A 19,064-nucleotide genomic window follows, 5' to 3' on the forward strand; every position below is an offset into this window, starting at 1 on the left:
TACGCGCAGTCACTCGGAATGACTTTACTCAGGAGATAAGACCATGATGCAGGGAAGCTAGGAGTAGCCTGAGGGCCAGTTCTTACAGAGCCTGGGAGCTCTTGAAAGAGAAGAGAATGCCCCTGTGCCAGAAAGGCCCAGGCCTCGAAGTCTCGCACGCTGACAGGAGGAGCCTCACCCACTCTCCATGCCAGAGATACAAGCTCAGGGTCCACTACTGGGTCTTGCAGTCTCCATCACTGCTATGGGCTGTCTTTACCTTCTTCAGCTCTTTCTGCAGTTCTGACTCAGCCACCAGGACCTCCTTTGGCTTCTGGTACTGTAGATGGAGTCAGGAAGAGGACATAAGTCATATACACACCACACCATACCACACCACACCACCACACACCACCACCACCACACCACACACCACCCACACCACACCACACCCACACCACACACACACCCACCGCCCACCCACCCGCCCCTCTTCCCCAGTCCTTTATTCAAAGATGAGGAAGTGAGACCTACAGAGGTCAAATGAGGATTTGCTCAGGTCACCATGACACAAGTAGGAGCGGGCCTTGGACAGAATCCCAGTCCTGGGATTTCCACCCCCTCCCTATAATCCTCAGTAGAGATGTATTTTATAACAGAACATCCCAGGTGTTAGGGCTGGCACTGGGGACTCCTATGGGCAAGGAAAGAAGGAGCCTCTCCCTGAGGCAGTGGCTAAGAAGTCTAGATGAATCTTACGGAAATGATCAGGGTGCAGTTGGCATGAGCAAAGCTCAGCAAAGAATCATCCAGAGGTAGCTGGTATCTGTCCAGGTCAGGAATGGAGAACTTCTTGTAGTACCTGTGGGGACACAAAGAGGCCATGGGCACACCCAGTACAGTAACCCCAACATCAGGCCCTCTGCCACCAAGCTTCTACATAGTTCTCCCACACCTTCCACACAGCCAGAGAGGAAGAAGGGAAGCCAGTTAGAACAGCAGTATTTTGGAGTTTAGTGGCCCTGGGAATAAAAGAAACAAAAGGCCTTATGGCTAGTCTAGCAGTAAAAGAGCAGGACCAGTCCTGATTCCTTGATTAGACCAGGGGTTGGAGTGACTCATACCTCAGGCTCAGGACTACCAAAGATGTAGAAAGAACCTCCTGGAATACAAAGATAGCTCAAGCAAGCTGGGCCTCCTCTGCACCGCAAGAAAATAATGGAGTTTGTGTGCTAACAAGGGACAGGAAAGGACATCTAGGGCTGTCCTCTGAAGCTGGGAACTGGCCATTACCATTTACATGGGACTTCCACTGAAGGCCTCAGTTACCTTTTCCTCCACTAGAGTCGCTCAAAGCTTTGTTAGCTGACTCTACTTGTAGGCCAGAGTGGGAAGTACATCCACAAGGAGAATGCTTCCTGAGAGGACAAACCAGGTGACTCATCATGAAAGCTGGATCTCTGAGGCTCTGGACTACTTCACTGGCCCTGAGACCCAACTCTTCCATTTTCACATACCACACACAGTCCCTATCATCTGCAGGAGCCAGTCCAGAGATTAATGATCCCTTTTAGTAAAAAACAAACAAACAAACAAAAAACTCCAGACAGCAGCACCCAGCCCATAACGTGTGTAACTGGGCTTTGTTCTGTAGGAAATTTGACCTCCTTTAACAAAAGAAACTGGCTCAGAGAGGTGAAATGTCTTGCCTGGTTTCACAGCCAGTTGTCAGTGGAGTCAGGATTAAAGTTCCTTGCTCCTGGTTTGGTGTTTATCACACCAAAGCACAAAGAATGGCCTACTCATCTCTAGGAATAGGCCTGTTTGACATTTTCCTTGGTGGAAGTATAGCCTAGGCTCTGGCCCATGGCAGCCAGACCCATCACCCAGGCACAGCATCGCTGTCCATCACTGTTGCTGCCGAGGATGTGTGGGCTGGGAAGGGAAACGCTGCAGGCAGGTACAAACAAACTCAAGTGAGGGGCCTGGAGAGGATGGGGCTTTTAATACTTCAGAGGAGCCTGGTCCTTGTGGTGACAGCTACCCTGAGTCCACTTCAAAAACCCTGATGCCCTGGGGACTCACAGTTGACATCAATGCAGCACTTCTGCCCTGCTCTCTCTGCCCAAATCCCTCAGTTTAGCAGAGGCTCTCAGGGCCCCTCTCTTCCCAGGTTCTGCGCTCCCCACCACAGTGCTGGGACCATGGCAGGGAAAGAATGTTTACTTAAAGGCTGACAGTTCAAAAGGAGAGGGGGCTGGGGGATCCTAATGGCACCACAGGTTTGCTTTATTTTCCAAAGCTCTGCCCCAGGGAAAGGCGATCCATCTGCCTCCGAATGGGGTGGAATGCCGGTCTCATCCTTTTCCTAGCTAGCCCAGGCTGAGGTTTCTTCCTGGGGCCCTTGGTCTGGCTAGCAAAGGTGGCAGACACTGATAATAGGGGAGAGTCAAAGGTTAAACAGCAGAGATTAGATGAACACAAAGGCTTGTTAGGAAGTGTTAACATCTTCCCTGCAAATATACACAAGAAGCAGAACTGGGAGAGAAGCAGCCCAGCCACGCGCAGCCCAAACCCATGAGCCTGTATAAAGGCCTTCCTATTCAGAGCATGGGGACATCCTTTCTGCATGCCTGGCTAGTGTGCCAGGGGTTCAGGAACACACCTGTGTACCCTAGGAGAGGCAATGTCAAGAGACATTCCCCAGGCTGGGGCAGTGGGACTGGAAAAAGAATCCTTGGGCCTGGACTCAATGGTGACAACAAGATCAAAGGGAACTTGAGATGTTTGGTTTGCTCCCTTTTCCTATCCTACTCCCACCACCTATCCAATGGAGGCAATGGATCTGGAGGCTCAACTGTGTTTTGATTCTATTCTAATGGATTTAATTTGTTGGTCGAGGTTAATTACTTTTCCTCAGAGGCTCCTGATGGGGCAGTGGCAGGGAGTATGGGGCATCTCTGCTCAGGGAGCAGCCCAGCTTCTTCTCACTCCCATTCCCTCACTTGGGGGTTTGCCCTGAGAGGAACTGCACTTGACTTTCTTACCAGTATCTAGACTAGAGAGGCTCCTACTGTGCTTCTGGAGAAGTCAGGATGCTCAACCTCAGGCAACCCTAGGTAGGCAGCAAACATTTCCTAGGTATCAGCTATGTCCTAGGCCTTGAACTATGAACTGGAGATTCAAGAAGGAAGAAATAAGGCCATATCCCTGCATGAGAAGACTGACTGCATTGTGTTTCTGCTAAAAGGTAAACTCTTACAGTGGGTATTCCCAGGCTTTTTGCAGATGCCCAGCACGCCACCATTTCCACCTCCCTTCACTGTTATCGGTCTCAGCCACACATGAGAGGTGACATTTATTAATGCTTATTCTGTGCCAGACACTGTTCTATACATGCTGAATCCTCAGAAGACCCTCTCAGGTTGGCTACTTCTATTAGCCTCTTTTACAGAAGAAGAAACTGAAAAGGTAGGTATGTTGCCAAAGTCACAAAACTGATAAATGGAGATGCCCTTATTACAAGTGATAACTCCCCAAATCTCCTGACTCATCCATCTTTCCATGTTCTCACCTCAAAGACCACCTGGTCTAGGTTCCCTGAATCTGTCCAAGGATGGGGCAGATATGGGGGATGGGCCCACCCTGCAGGTCCCTAGGGTATGCTCTCTAACACATGGTGATCTTCCTTTCTGACTCTCAGAAGTGTTCAAAAGACATATGTGGAAGCAAAGGCTCTCAGGAGGATCCCTGCCCCAGCAACGTGTACCAAAAGGACAGCTCCCTCATTTTGGCTATTTCAGAAATGACCTACCACACCCCATTACTCTCTTCCCACTGTATCCCGTTCCCAATTCCCAGCTCTTTCCCAACCCATTCTCCCTTGCAGTGAAGTGAGAAAGGGCACAGAGGCCAGGTCTTCAGAGAGAGACTCTGGAGGACAGGCTGAAAGTAGAAGCTGGGCCACTGTGGACAGACACGTGGGCCACGCCCTATACTCCTCTGGGGGTGCCCTACACTACTGCACACAGGGCGAGCCAGAGTGGGCCAAAGAAGCCTCCAGCTGGTCCAGCCCTTAGAAAATCAGTAGGCAAATCTTCTTTCTTAAACATCAAGGCTCTGGGTAAACTGGTCATCCCTGCCTACAGCAGCCCCTCCTAGAGAGTCACGAAGCATATTTACACACTAAAGGCTCTCAGAAGTCCTATCGAAGAGAAACTTGTTTAATTCAGAGTTTTCTAAACTTATTTGAACACGGAATCCTTTTTTCTAGCGATGCCTATTAACATCTCCCACAGTGTTGGTATCACAGATGTCACAGCAGCCCAGCTCTCTTCAGGTTCCAATTTCCAAAGAATTGCTGAGGACCTGCTTCAGGCAGGCCATGGTGCTAGGCATTTATATATATGTGATTTCATCAAATTCCCCGATCTGTGAGGTAGGTATGAGTATTCTCCGGTGATAGATGAGGAAACCTTGCCCCAAATACTACAACTAATACACGGCAGAGGCCAGATTTAAGCCGACATCTTCCCACACCAGCACCCTGGCTCATTCCACTTACAGCTGCCAGCATCGAGGCTGAGGCTAAGAACCTCTTTCTGCATAAATGCTCTTAACTGGAACAGATGGTGCCACACTGGGATCCTGGAAAAGCACTTTCTTCCTTCCCTGATTCAGCCCTCACTAATACCTAAAGCCAAGGACGTGATACACTGAAATCGATTCCTTCAAGAAAAGTGGCCAACCTGTTCTTCAGGAACAAGGCAGGTATAGACAAAGGAACTCTGGCTTTTATTAGTAACCACATTCCAGAATATTAGAACCGGGGCAGGCAGAGAACCTCCTGGTGAAGGAAGACGTCAAATCAGAGAACAACGCCACAGTGCGGTGGGAACTGCAGATGCCTGGGCGTCCAGACTATTCACTAACTTTCCCTTCAGCAAGTCAGCTCATCATGCTGACTTTACGTAATCATTAACACTATAACACAATAAAAATATGTACCCTGCCCACCTTTGAATGGCGTGATAATCAGAAAACAGATTTTTAAAGTATCTTGAGAAAGTTAAATACTGCTCAAAGGAATAGCCATTAAGTATTGTCTAATTAGTGGTAGTAAAGGTATAGTACACATTACTACTCCAGGTAGAAGTTGAAAATGCCACTAGGCTCAGGATTGAGGGTTTAGTGGTCCCTCTCGCCTATCTCCCAGCAGAAGGACCTAAGGAAGGCTGGGCTGAGCCACGCTGGGCCACTGGACCAGAGGCTCAGTGTCGGCTCCAAAGAGGGCACTGATAAACTCCTCTCCCTCCAGCCCTCTCAGAGCACTATTCCCATCCCTCCTGGCCTCACCCATCAGTTCAAAAATGTCTCCCCTCTGCCTTGGGTGCTGAAGTGGGCCTCTAGCCATGGAGCTCCTGGCCAACAGCGCCACCTATGGCTGGATACGTGCAGAGATAGGACCCAGAGGACCTGCCCACAGATGAATTTTTTGGTGAGCTAGCTAGCCTCTCTTTTCTCACTCCTCGGTAATCACATTTCTGCCTGATATCTGTATTCGACAGTGACCTCTGGGGGACAAAAGGGAGGCAGCAGCCAGCTCCACAAACTGCTGGGCTGCAGATCCAAGTGCTATCAGAAGCACTTTTGTTACCAGTTTGGACCCAAGGCCTCGTACGCCAGGGAATGCTTGCTGAAGCATGGAGTTTGTTTTCCTAAAGGCAATTTCTCCGTTGTCTGAAATTGCTAAATTCCACTTTAGGCAGTGACTCCTGTTAATGATGAGAACAATAACAGGAATAAAGTGCCTTTTGTCTGAGAGCTTCAAAGTGCTTTATAAACGCAAACCCTTATTGTTATGACTTTATATTTATAGACAAGGCCCACTGCAGGGACTACTGGCTGCATGTACAGCAATAATCTTGAAATTAATTCATTCATCTCCTCCCCTTCTCTGTCCCATTAACCCTGCCAAAATGGTGGGGGTGGGGGTCATAAGAGGTGGACAGGACCCAGGGCTGCGCTGGGGGATCCTGGGAGCCACACTGCTTCCTTGTGGACCTGAGGGAGATGTAAGGGGAGCCTGGCACCACACAGCCTGAGAAGATGGACAAAGGGCTGGGTCCTCCTTTTTGCATGTAAACCAGCAGGGGCACCTCTGGACTAAGCTTAGCACCCCATGAGACACGTTGGGAGGCTTCACAGCTTGTGGACCAGTAACTCAAAACCTCCCTTTTCAATACCCCAAATCTATGTCAAAGATCCTACACTGCAATCCCGCTGGTCCATGGCAAGATCGATTCATTACAGGGCTCTTCCTTCTCCCGTCATCAGTCAGAACTCTGGAAACCCAAATGGGATTAATACATTTCCAAGATGGTCAGCCCAGAAGGAGCCCTGCCAGGATCAAGTCTCTACCTTTGTCACCTTCTGTCCCCTCAACCTCACATTTTGCCTCTCTTCAGCAGATCACAAGATGAGGAGCAAAGGGAAACTAAGTACCCTTTCTGAAACATAATGCAAGAGGCTGCTAAATCACCTGCTCACTGTCTCTAAGTCCAGGGAGGGATCAAGTTTGTTGCTCCCAGGCCAGCATTTGAAAGTCCTATAACTGCCACCTCAGACAGGTGTGCCTTCTAGGCCCTGGCTCCCTGCCAGCTCGAATAGTGATATCACCAGGCCAAGTTCACCATGGACTGGATCCAACCAGAGGTCAAGGTCACAATAACCTTACAGAACCACCTAAGATCACAAGTTAATGGCAAGGTGATTCCTTCATCCCCTCATTCATTCAACAAATATTTTTTGAGCCCTATTATGTGCCAGGTACTGGATCAGACACTCGTTAAAATTTCCCCGCCCTAATGGATCTGATTACATTAACATTATTCTAGCTGGTCTCACAGGAAGGAAGCCCTTCGGCTTTCAGCGCCTACTGGGGTTTTCCTGCAGCCCTTCTCTCGCCCTCCCTCAGAGCTGGAAGACGCTTCCCTGCCCACCTCCACCAGCAGTAGAGAGCAGTCTGAGCTCTAACCCCAGGTCAAACCCCACTCCCACCCTGCTCATACACAGGCAGGCTACTGCCCACCACTCCGCTTACTTTTTGTTGCTTGTTCTGATGACTACGCAGCGCTCCTTCTGGTCCACACAGACAGTATAGACGTCTTTAGGGTAGGGGAGGTTTCGAATCCGCCACTGGAAACTCATCTTGGTGTCCTTTCGCATGAAGATGGGCTGCAGAAGGCAAATCCAACTCCAGGACTGTTCTTGGGGAGGAGTAGGAAGGGATGGCTCCCCCCTCAGCAAAGCTCTGCCCGAGGGCACAATAAGAGACCCTCAGCTCTTCTCCTCAGCTCCCACTGATGCTGTTATTGCTGTGACATTCCAGACCTGGAGCCCTTGCCCTGGGATGACCAAACCAAAAACCTTTGGGGGTATTCATTCAGGCAAGCATTTCTAGAGCACTGTGTCCAGCTGGGCACACTAGAGATGAGGAGGTGAACAAAACATGGTCCCTGTCTTCAAGGGCAAGCAGCCCCCTCCCACTCAGCCCCCCACCCCACCCCAAGGCATCTGACAGACAGACATACATTGGCATTGCTTTCCTTGATGAGTTCAGGCCCCAGGTTCCCTGCTCCATGGGATGCTGGCTCTCCCACCTCAATCTGCCACTGGCCCAAGGCTCCCAGGGCACTTTTTACACGCCACTTTCTCACTGGAGAAAGAAAGAAGCAATGGGATTATGGGAATGAAAAGGGTTTTGCTCTTTTCTGCTGAATCATGGACATCACATGAGGTAAGTGAACAGGATAAAAGTGGGAGCTACAGTCTTTACAATGGGTTTGTCCATCAAGCAGGGACCTCACATCCTCTGAAATCTCAGTAGAGCATTTCGATATTAGACAACCTATAAAGGCCATACTATCAGTGTCCAGACAAAAGGAACTGGAACTCTGCAAAGAGCCAAGTGGAGTTAAGAAACTCCCAGGTGTGGCTTCGAGTAAGGGGAAGATGTGAGGGTTAGGAAACAGATTGCTACTGGTAATTAGGAAAATGTGGATCCCAAAAAGTGTGATTTGGCATGCATTTTTTTCCTTCTAAAAATGAATTTACAAAAGAAAAATGAATTAAGAGGGTCAAAGTTGATAGGCAGATTTGTCTCATCATTCAGAAAGTCCAAATGTAGAAATTCACTCATTTCAGGTAAACCTGGCTTAAAACAACAGCCCCAAAGTTGTATTTAAACAAAATTTTAGGTATACATCATATTTTAAATGCATTATTTATAGATGATCTAATGTGAATTTTTTGTTAAGTGGAATCATCCTTTTATAATGCAAACAACTATATTTTACCTTCTTTTACAATCCAATGTTTGCATAAAACATTTTTTCAAGTAAGGCACATGTTATGAAAATTATAAGTGGAAAGAACTACTTCAATGGACATTATCTGAAAAACCCTTCAGGGGTTTTCGGGAACCCCACTTGGCCATGTCATTGAGACTACTGTATTAGGGCAGCCCATCACTGTGCGGGGAGGGGGGTCCTCCAAAGCTGTAACCCTCTGTTCCTTTCCCTTTCTGCTGCATTGGGGTGTCATCCAGCCGGGGCAGCCCAGGCTAAAGGCAGTAGCCTTCCTGAAGCTGTTGTAAGGAGCTAAACAACTCAAAAAGGGCCAGGGATTCTGCCGCAGCTGTTCCTGTCAGCTCCTTTTTCTGGGCTTGGAGATGAGAGAGCTGCAGTCTGATTCTCCAAATCAGGAGAGCGGGTGGGTTTCTTTGAGACCTTTTGAGCAGCTGTGCCAAACCCAAACACCCTCGCTGCTCTAGGTTAGGTACGCAAGCTGAGCACAAAAGTGTGCTATAAAATTAGAATTTTCCCTTGAACATGTGCCTTTACAAGGTCTGTTGCACTCTGCAGTGTGATTTTATTACGTCTTAGGGCCAAAAATTCTCCCTAGAAACACATTTCCAAGTTTATAATGGAAATTAATATGGAAGAGTAAAACTTGGAAATATGCTTTATAGGCAACTTTTTTTTTCACAAATACTTCTACTCTCTTAAGTGAATGGACTGTGACTGGGAGTATATCCAAATCCATTCATGTAATACAGCTCCTCACTTAACTGGAAGCCAGACTTCTGGGGGCCTCTGTCACAGTCACAAACTCAGAAGTGACAAATGCCTCCAAGCAGTGGCTTATGGTGACAAAACCTATGCACCTCACTCTATATTGTAGGAAAGATCACGCCTAGATTCTCACATAGACTATTTATAAAAGGCTACATGCAGAATAAGGCAGGAAATTGTTTTCCCAGGTATACTGGCAACAGCATGAGGGGAGAGCCTACGTGGGAGGGCAGTGTCAGCACTACAAAGTGCATGGGACCATTTAGTGTGAGGGCAAACAAGCACTCTTAGACCCTGAGAGGATCACTATATAATGTAACACAATTATCACAGATCTTAAAGGTGGAGGTTATCTTAGAAAACATCTAGTCCAATGCCTGTGTTTTTTAATAGGAAATAGTTCTTCCTCGGCCACTATTCTCCAAGGGGGCAGAGTATGAAGAATTACCAGGGCTCTGAGAGATAAACTAACTTGAAAAAGCCACAGCTAAAATTCAGGTCTCCTAACTCCAAGTCCAGAATTTGAATCATCAATAAAAGACTAAATTATATTCTATAAATGTTCAATAAACATATATGATATTTAGAAAGGTTTCCTTTTTTTTTTTTTCTTAAGTAGCTCTACTCCTTTTAAAAATATTTTAGCCTTTAGAGGAAAGGCTTTAATTATCTGAAAATGTAATTTACGAGGAGTACCTAACTATCTGTGGCTGGAGAAGTGATGCACTCCTGTAATCATGGGCCTTGTTAGATCATACGTCCTAAAGCACCATACCAGTGTGGCCAGGAAAGGCAATTCGACTCCAGAATTCCCTGTCAACTCTTTTATTCCAAGGAATGTTGGGTTTTGCAGAGAAGCCTTCCTAAGGAGTACACTTAGGAGGAGGGAAGTCAGCTACTCATTTCTTTACACTGACCTTAAAAAGCCACTCAGGTCACAGGAACTTGGCACTCTTGGCTGTTTCACCTTTTTTTCCCCCCTTTTTAACACCTTGGGATTAAATTCTTTGTTAGAACCAGAAGAAAGTCTCCCTATTCATTCTCTTATGAGATCCAATAAATTATTTTGGTGAAGTCCTTGTTGTTTTTTTACCCATGGACATGGGCATGAATGCACACGTGCAAATCCACACTTTGTCTTGTCTTTCTTGTCCTGTCTTTGTTCTTGAACTCAAGGACAGCTCCTGCGGCAACAAGAGTGTTTCCACCTGCTGTCACTCTGATTTGATTGTGTGTTAAACCCAAACTGGTGTGTGCAAGGCACCTCCCTGGGATGCTGTGATATCTTCCCAGCTGAGCCAGGGTCAGTCCTTGGAAAGGAGACTTTTGATGACCCTGGAAAGGGTCTGATGGGGACTATATGAAGGAGGCAGTGCCTGGGGGCTTTTTCCTAAGTCAACAGAAAGCAGGCTGATGTTCCAGACTGCTGAAAGGAGGCCCCATCTTTCAGGTGGGCTGGAAAGTGGAGGTCCTAAAGGCCTCTTTCCCCAAAGCTCCAAGCCCTGGCCCACTTCCAATGTGGATAATTACATTCTCCTTCCCTAAATACTCCCTGCAGCTTAAATTGGATGCAGGATTCTTCTTTTCTGCCCTAAAACACTGCAACATTGCTATGTGGCTATTAAACAGCTGCCACGTCCCATCCCTGAGGAGGCTGAAGGGAATCGAGTGGGTCATTTATAAAGCCGGTGAAGTGCTTGGGGATGAAAGTGCTCAATATCCTCCAAATGCAGCCTGGGGTGGTTAGGCTGGCGGTCAAATACCAAAGCAGATTAAGCCAGTAATCCGAATGTAATCGCTAGGGGATGGCCTGCCCTTCAGCCTCTGCACCCTGGACATGCTGTGTTCTTCTGGGGCTGGTTTGATGTTCCGATCATTGTTATGGGGCCCTTCAGTTTTTTCCTCTATGAATACATACAGCATTCATTGTGGGGGGTGGGAATGAATAGCACTGAGAGGGAAGAAAAAAATATGACACTACTGTTTATTAAAACTGCCTGGAAGAACTCTGTCTTAGATGCACTATTGGCAATTCTTCCTCTGTAAATTACTTTCTGGGTTTTTCTAAGAGAAAATCAGTTTGGCCAATTGTCAAATTTATATAATTAGCTAGAAAAATGGAAGCTACTCCCATTTACAGCAACTAAAACCCTGTCTATATTTTACTTCATAGAATGAACAAATAGAAATCAGTTCAGGCCCTGAATTATTTATATTTAAAAGTTAATAATGAGACAGTTCTGGTCAAGATGGTGGAGTAGGTAAATGCTGTCTGTGCTCACCTTCTTCCAGGACCACATCAAAATTACAACTAACCTACGGAACAACCATCTTGATGTCTAGCTAAACAGAAGTCCTATAATTAAGGATATACAGAAAAAGCCACACTGAGACTGGTAGGAGGGGCTAAGACACAAAATGGGCTGGCTCCACACCCATGTGAGATGAATAAATCAGAAAGGATAATTGGCTGCGGAGGTCTTCCCTAGGAGCGAAGGGTCCCGGCCGCACACCAGGCCTTTCAGCCCTGGGTTCTACTGCCAGGAAGAGAAATCCTCATAACTTCTGGCTGTGAAAACCAGTGAAATTTGTGGTTGAGTTAGATGAAGGGCTGCTGGAGTCCCAGGTGCTCCTCTAAAAGGGGTCATGCATGGACTTACTCACTGATGAAGTCACTAGTCTGAGCTCCAGCAGCTCAAAAGGCGCCAGAGACATATAGGGAGGAACTGAACTATCAACTGTCTGGCTTCAGGAAGAGGGCTGGAGGCGCAGCTTTCTCCCTGATAGAAGTGCTAGAAGAGAGCATTGTTCCTTTGTTCAGGCCTCCCCTGACCCAGAATGTAGATGCAGATAGCCCCTATATCTGAGTCTCCATCAACCTGGCTAACATGGTTTGCCCTACTTTGGTGATTCCCTGAGATCCTGTCCCATCCAATTTGTGTGCCCAACCAAGCCACTTCTAGTGTCTTTTCCATGCAAATGGCCTGTCTTAGCTCATACTATGGACTTTCCTAAAATCTCTCAAAGGTTCACAAACCTCAAATAAGCAGCACTTGACCTTGGCATGCCCCGTACTGCTTGCTAAGCAGCCCCAGGCCTGGCACTAGTGGCAGCCTGCCTCAGTTCATAGCTTAGCCTCTCCCAGGCACCTCTAAGCCCAGCACAAGTGGAAGACATCTGTAGATCACTTTGTAGCTCATACCAAGTGCCCATGGACAGGGCAGAGGCAGTAGATGACTCTGGCCTGCACCAGAGCCTCTCCCAAGAGGCCCCAGAACCAACACACCAACAAAGAGATAAAAAGCATAAAAGTGGAAATAGAAACCATAAAAAAGAACCAGTCATACATGAAGAATACAATAACTGAAATGAAGGATACATTAGAGGGAATCGACAGTAGATTAGATGAAGCAGAGGATCGAATCAGCGATTAGAAGATAAGGTAGCAGAAAACACCCACTCTGAACAGCAGCAAGAAAAAAGAACCCTAAATGATGAGGTTAGTTTAAGGGGCCTCTGAGACAACATCAAGAGTACCAACATTCACATCATAGGGGTACCAGAAGGAGAAGAGAGACAGCAGGGAATTAAAAACCTATTTGAAGAAATGATGACAGAAAACCTCCCTAACCTGGTAAAGGAAATAGACATACAAGCCAGGAAAGCACAGAGTCCCAAAGCAGATGAACCCAAAGAAGCCCATACCAAAATACCACATAATTCAAATGCCAAAGGTTAAAGACAAAGAGAGAATCTTAAAAGCAACAAGAGAAAAGCAGTTAGTTACCTACAAGGGAACTCTCATAAGACTGTCAGCTGATTTTTCAACAAAAACTTTGCAGGCCAGAAGAGACTGGCACAAAACATTCAAAGCCATGAAAAGCAAAGACCTATGACCAAGATTCTTTTACCCAGCAAAATGGTCATTTAGAATTGAAGGACAGATAAAGAAAGAGCTTCCCAGACAAGAAAAAGCGAAAGGAGTTCATCACTGCCAAACCGGTATTACAAGAAATGTTAAAGGGACTTACTTGAGAAGAAAAAAAGGATAAAAAAAATGAATAAAATGGCAATAAGTACATATCTATCAACAATTACTTTAAATGTAAAGGAATTAAATGCTCAAATCAAAAGACACAGTTTGGCTAAATGGATAAGAAAACAAGGCCCCTACACATGCCACCTTCAAGAGACTCATTTCAGATCAAAAGACACACACAGAATGAAAGCAAAGGGGTGGAAAAAGATATTTCATAAAAATGGAAACAACAATAACAAAAAGCTGGGGTAGCAATACTTATACCAGACATAATAGACTTTAAAACAAAGGCTATAACAAGAGACAAAGAAGGACTCAGTAATCTCACTTCTGGGTATTTATCTGAAAAAGCCGAAAACACTAATTCAAAAAGACATACATCCATATGTTTATTGCAGCATTTTTTACAATAGCCACGATACGGAAGCAACCTTAGCATCCACCAATAGGCAATTAGATAAAGATGATATGGTACACAATACAATGGAATATTACTCAGCCATAGAAAAGAATAAAATTTTGCCATCTGCAATAACATGGATGGACCTAGAGGGTATTATGCTGAGTGAAATAAGTCAGACAGAGAAAGACAAATACCACATGATTTTACTTGCATGTGGAATCTAAAAAACAAAACAAATGAACAAACAAAACAGAAATGAACTCATAGATACAGAGAACATTTTGATGGTTCCCAGGTGGGAGGGGCATTGGGGGGATGGGTGAAAAAGGGGAAGGGATTAAGAAGTACAAATTGGTAGTTGCAAACAGTCATGGGGATGTAAAGTACAGCATAGGGAATACTGTCAATAATATTGTAATAACTATGTATGGTGTCAGATGGGTACTAGATTTATTGGGGTGATTTATTCTTATTTACTAGATTTATTCTTAAGTTTTATAAATATCTAATCACTATGTTGTATACTTGATTGTATACAAATTGTATACAAATTAATACAATATTGTCAACTGTAATTGAAAAATAAGACATTAAAAGAAAACAAGAAAAGTTCATAATGAACACTATTTTGCAAGGGCAGCTCGTGGGAGTGGGGTGTGGTGGTTAAAATGGGTAAGAAAAGAGTCATCTGTTCAAAGGGCCTGGTAGTTCAAGTGGGGTGTTCCTCTCTGCCCATCCCTGGCCTGCTCCCACCAGCCCCTAACTCAGGTCATACTGGGAAGAGCAAAATTTAGTGAGAAGAAAAGAAAGCAGGAATAAACATTCTCAACTCTCAACAACATGTTGTTGTGGATGAAAGCACAGGTTCTTAATCAGACAGACTTAGGTTTCAATCCTAGCTCAGAAACTAACCAGCTATGTGGTTCTGAATAAGGTACTTAACTTCTTGGAGCTTCCAGGGTTGTTTGTTTGTTTCTTTGCTTTAACTGTAAAATGGGAACAATAGTACCTACCTTATAGGATCATGATGAGTATGATTAAATGAGATAATTCAGATAAAGCACTTAAGATAGTGCCCAATTAAAGTTACAGTATAAATATAATTATTAGGTCAACTTTAGCCAAACAATGTTCTCCTATGAACTATTCCCCACCTGCCAAGAGAAGTAACAGGTTAATGTGGGATGCTACAAATGAAGGAACTTGGACTTTTTCATTTTAATTTCATGTCCAAGCACAGCTAAGAGTCCTGGGCTTTGTTTGTGTTTATAGTTGCGACAGCTATAGCTGTTTGATTTGCTCTGTGTGGAAAAGAGAGGTGATGCCGGGGGCTGGGGGAGAGGAGCTGCAGCTAGTCTCTAGCCTGGTGATGGTGGTGGTTAGCCCACGTGACCTCTGCTTTCATAAGCTTGCCCCTGTTAGGCATTCCAAGGCTGTCACCCCCTGGGAGCGCTATAAATTACAGTGCATTGTGAGGATATTACTACTGTATTGGTTTCCACCAAATCAGTGTCATATGCTAAACACATCAAGATTTTTAATAGCACCAGACTAAACCAATTGGGACTGGAGCCCAAGCAGCTCATAATAAGGAGGGATCAACACTTCACTCTGTGACTGAACATGCGCAGGACACAAATTTTAAGACTGGAGACTAAGAGAATGCAAACCAGTGTAATCCGTGTTGTCGGTTCCAGACATTTATGAGCTGTCAGAAAAACGGAAAAAGAAATTCCCTCACCAATACTACCTGTCGATCAGACCCAAGAACAAATTAAAGTTAAGAATAATGGCAAGAAAATAACCCAGTCCATGATTCCATCATTGGTCTTAGCATTTTAGGTAGAACTTAATAAAGAGATCAACTCCCATTGCTGACAGCCTCAAGCCCTGGGTCAGAGAATGAGCCACCTAGTTCTGGGAAGTCAGTTAATGCTGATGTGCAGACCTGGGAACAGAAAATGGACAAATCAAAGAATTCCCAGAAATCCAAGCTAGGGCCTATTCTTAAAAGAAAAAACCTGCAGGAATGCAAATGACAATGCTGCAAAATCACCATTTCTACCCCCTACTCTCTTTAATTCAGACATTCTCCAAGATGAGGGTTATATTTCATAGTGCTGCCTCTCAGTCAAGGTCAGAATCTGCTGCCTCTGATGTTTACTTGTTCCTAATGTGGCTTCGAAAAACAAAACAAAAAACAAGCAAAAAAACTGCAGTGAAAACTGCCCTTACCACTACAAGGCTCACTTTCAATTCCACCTTCTTTGTAAAGTTTCTCTATACCCCCATTCCCATCTTAGAAGAATTACCCACTCTCTCAATTGGCTGGGGGTGGAGTGGGGTTTACTAGTCAAATGGACTCCTACTCCACCTCTGGTGTTCAGCCCTGACCTCAGATTATTCTCAAGAACAATCTTGCCTCAAGGGCCTCAGTCTTCTCTAGCTCTCACATTTGGTGGTAGGCTCCTCCGTCAAGCCTCAGGCTAGGAGTGTTGCCCCCAAGTGTTCCTAAGGGCCTCCTGGGAGTCCCTGTCACTTACCAAGTAGTTCACTCGTCTTCTCATCATATTCTTCAGCCATTTCCTTCCCATCTGGAAACAAATAATGCACCTTTCTTCTCCCTATGCACAAAGCAGAGAGTGCCTTACCCGCAAGCCTCCTCTTGCTTTGCAACCCTGCAGATCAAGGGGTCTACATGGAAAATACCAATAGTCTTGAGTGTATTGAGAAACCCTCCCAGAGTCTCCCAACTACTTGCCCACCATTACTTTAAGACATGTTGTGGGACTCACTATCCGAAGCTTTCTCTGAACGTGTCTTTGCTCTGCTGTTTCTTCTACCAGCAATAACTCCATACTTCTCTTCATCTGTTGGGCTCTTCCTCGCCCTTTAGAATCTAGCTCAAATAACAGAGCACTAATGCCCAGCAGGTAGGCCCAACATAAATTTAATGAACAAGAGCCTCAAGGTCTTAGCCAGCTAAGGTGCCACTAGCCCAAACTTGGAAATGTATCTGATCTACTAAGTCATTTTTTTCTGTACAATTTACTCCCCTAGGACACAATTCCCTTGAGTCATTCCTTATATATGTTCTGGGGAAACTCACTCTCAAATTTGCATGCCCCTCAGCAGGCCCCTAAGTGATACTATTCTTAATCCTTTGGATGGCTCGAAGAGCTGGAAGGGGTTTTCCTGTCAGGAGTAGGGTACAAGGTGTTGCCTGTGAGTGGCTGAGGGTATGTCTGGCCTGACCCTCTTTTCCCCCTGGAGTCTAGTCTTGAGTCCAGGCAGGATGCAGTGCTTACTATTGGCCAGGCACTTTACATGTTTTATTGCATTTAATTCTCACAATAATCCTATGAGCCCCCATTACTTGTATTTTATAAATGAGGAAAATTGAAGCTTAAAAATCATGTACTTGTCCAAGGTCGTAAAGCTAGGAAATGACAGCCCCAGGCTTAAACTGACTTGAGGCTGAAGCCCATGCTCTAATAACCATACTAGGATAATTTGTATGGCTTTAAATATTTGTAAGGTTGACACTGTTCCAAGGGTTTATTGATCATGTTTCTAGTGAATTACCTGTTTAGGCCTTAGCCTATTTTACTTTCTAGTGAATTACCTGTTTAGGCCTTAGCTTATTTTACTTTCTAGTGAATTACCTGTTTAGGCCTTAGCCTTTCTTACTAATCTAATTGAGCTTTGTATATGTTAACCATGCATCATATATGTTGTAAATAGTTTCAATTGCCTGTTAACTTTGTTTAAAGTGAGTTTTCCCAAACAAGTGTTTAATTTTTATATAGTCGACTGTTGTTTCCTTTGTGGTTACTACCCAGAAGTTGTGCTTAGAATATCCTCCCTTACTCAAAGATTATATATTCATCTATACTTTATTCTTATACACATGTTATATATGTGGATATAAGTTTTTAAAGTATATTATTATGAAATTTTATTAAAAGAAAATATATATATATTTGTGAGTATATATGCATGAAAAATATAGAAGTTTATGCATGAAAATGTAAGTTATAATTATCTCTGGATGGTAGGATTATGGGTATTTATTTATTTTTCACGTTTCCACAATGAACATAAGTCATTTTTTGAAAAAAATATAGTGTATTGGGTTCTCATTACCAATAGCAGTGATTCTTAGTGAGAAGGAGGTAACATCACCTGCCCACCCACTCCCACGCACATCAGGAGGGTAAGTCTACAGGAGAGATTTGACAAGGTGTATCTATCTATTTAACATTGGTTTGTCTTTTTTTCTTTTTTTGCTTGGAAAAATAAACTAACAACACTATTTTATGATGCTAACAAAAAAAAACTTTAAAAATCTTGGCTGATGAAATATTTTTTTAAACACTGTCTTCTGACCAAAGAAAGTAAAAGCAGGGACTTGAATAGATATTTGTACACCCATGTTCATGCAGTATTATTCATAATAGCTAAAAAAGTGGAAGCAACCCAAATGTCCATCAACAGATAGACATTATACAATGGAATATTATTCAGCTTAAAAAGAAAAGAAGTTTCGACACATATGACAATATGGATAAACTCTGAAGACATTATGCTAAATAAGCCAGTCACAAAAGGACAAATATAGTATGACTTTTCTTTTTGAGACTGTATGATGTTCCTACAGTAATCAAATTCATAAAGACAGAATGTAGAATGGTGACTGCCAGGGGCTGGGGTTAGGGGGAATGGAGAGTTAGTGTTTAATGACTATAGAGTTTCAGGTAAAGAAGATAAAAAATTTCTGGAGATGGATAAGCAAGTGGTTGCACAACCATGTGAATGTACTTAATGCCACAGTGTACTTAACCGTACACTTAACATGGTTAAAATGGTAAATTCTATGTTCTGTATTTTTTAACAATAAAAACAAAAACCACTGTCCTATGAAGTAATATTCAAAATACTTAGCTTGATACAGGAGACCTATCACAACATACTCAAATGTATCTGCAGTCTCTCTTCATTTCCCAGCATTTCTCCTCATTGTTCCTTGAAAAAAGAGACCTTTTTATTCACCCTTGTATCCTAGCACCTAATACTTGACACAGTGTAAGGGGTTCTTATGACTGACTGGGTGAATGTGTCAGCCTCACAAAATGTTTTGTATTTCCTTAGTAATCAGCCATACACTGCCACACTTCCATGCCTTTACACGAGTCATTCTTCCTGGAATAGCCATCCTTTCTTCTGCACCTAGCAGACACTTATTAATTCTTTAGGACCCAGAAACATCACCTTTTCTGTCAGGTCTTCCTTCAAAGAGATGATTATTTCCACCTTTGTGCTCTCATAGTATTTTATAAAAGATTCCAACCTCTATTTAACACACACTCTTATTTATTTACATGACCACTCTGTGAACTCCCGAGACATTTCTTTTTCTATCTGCTCTAGTACACAGCTTGGCACATAGTAAAACCCTGCCTAAATGCTGCGTGAATGAATGAGCGAATGAGCAGCTGATTTTAATTTC

At 44.2% G+C, this 19,064-nt stretch overlaps 1 protein-coding gene across 2 annotated transcripts in view; it reads right to left on the reverse strand.

The window, feature by feature from the left end:
• The window catches only part of DPCD (deleted in primary ciliary dyskinesia homolog (mouse)), a 20,081-nt gene continuing 1,017 nt past the window's right edge, over positions 1-19,064 (reverse strand). Inside the window, exons 2-6 of one of the 2 annotated variants that reach the window (XM_039871433.1) lie at positions 16,099-16,179; positions 7,572-7,696; positions 7,082-7,215; positions 739-841; positions 1-319 (exon numbers count right to left, since the gene is read on the reverse strand). In XM_039871433.1, the coding sequence (XP_039727367.1) occupies positions 215-319; positions 739-841; positions 7,082-7,215; positions 7,572-7,696; positions 16,099-16,179 (548 nt within the window). In that variant the 3' untranslated portion in view covers positions 1-214. The remainder of the gene's footprint in view (positions 320-738; positions 842-7,081; positions 7,216-7,571; positions 7,697-16,098; positions 16,180-19,064) is intronic. The other variant, XM_039871434.1, reaches the window with a different exon arrangement.

The sequence above is a fragment of the Pteropus medius genome, unplaced genomic scaffold (assembly GCF_902729225.1).
Source record: "Pteropus medius unplaced genomic scaffold, Ma_sr-lr_union100, whole genome shotgun sequence".
Classification (NCBI taxonomy): domain Eukaryota; kingdom Metazoa; phylum Chordata; class Mammalia; order Chiroptera; family Pteropodidae; genus Pteropus; species Pteropus medius.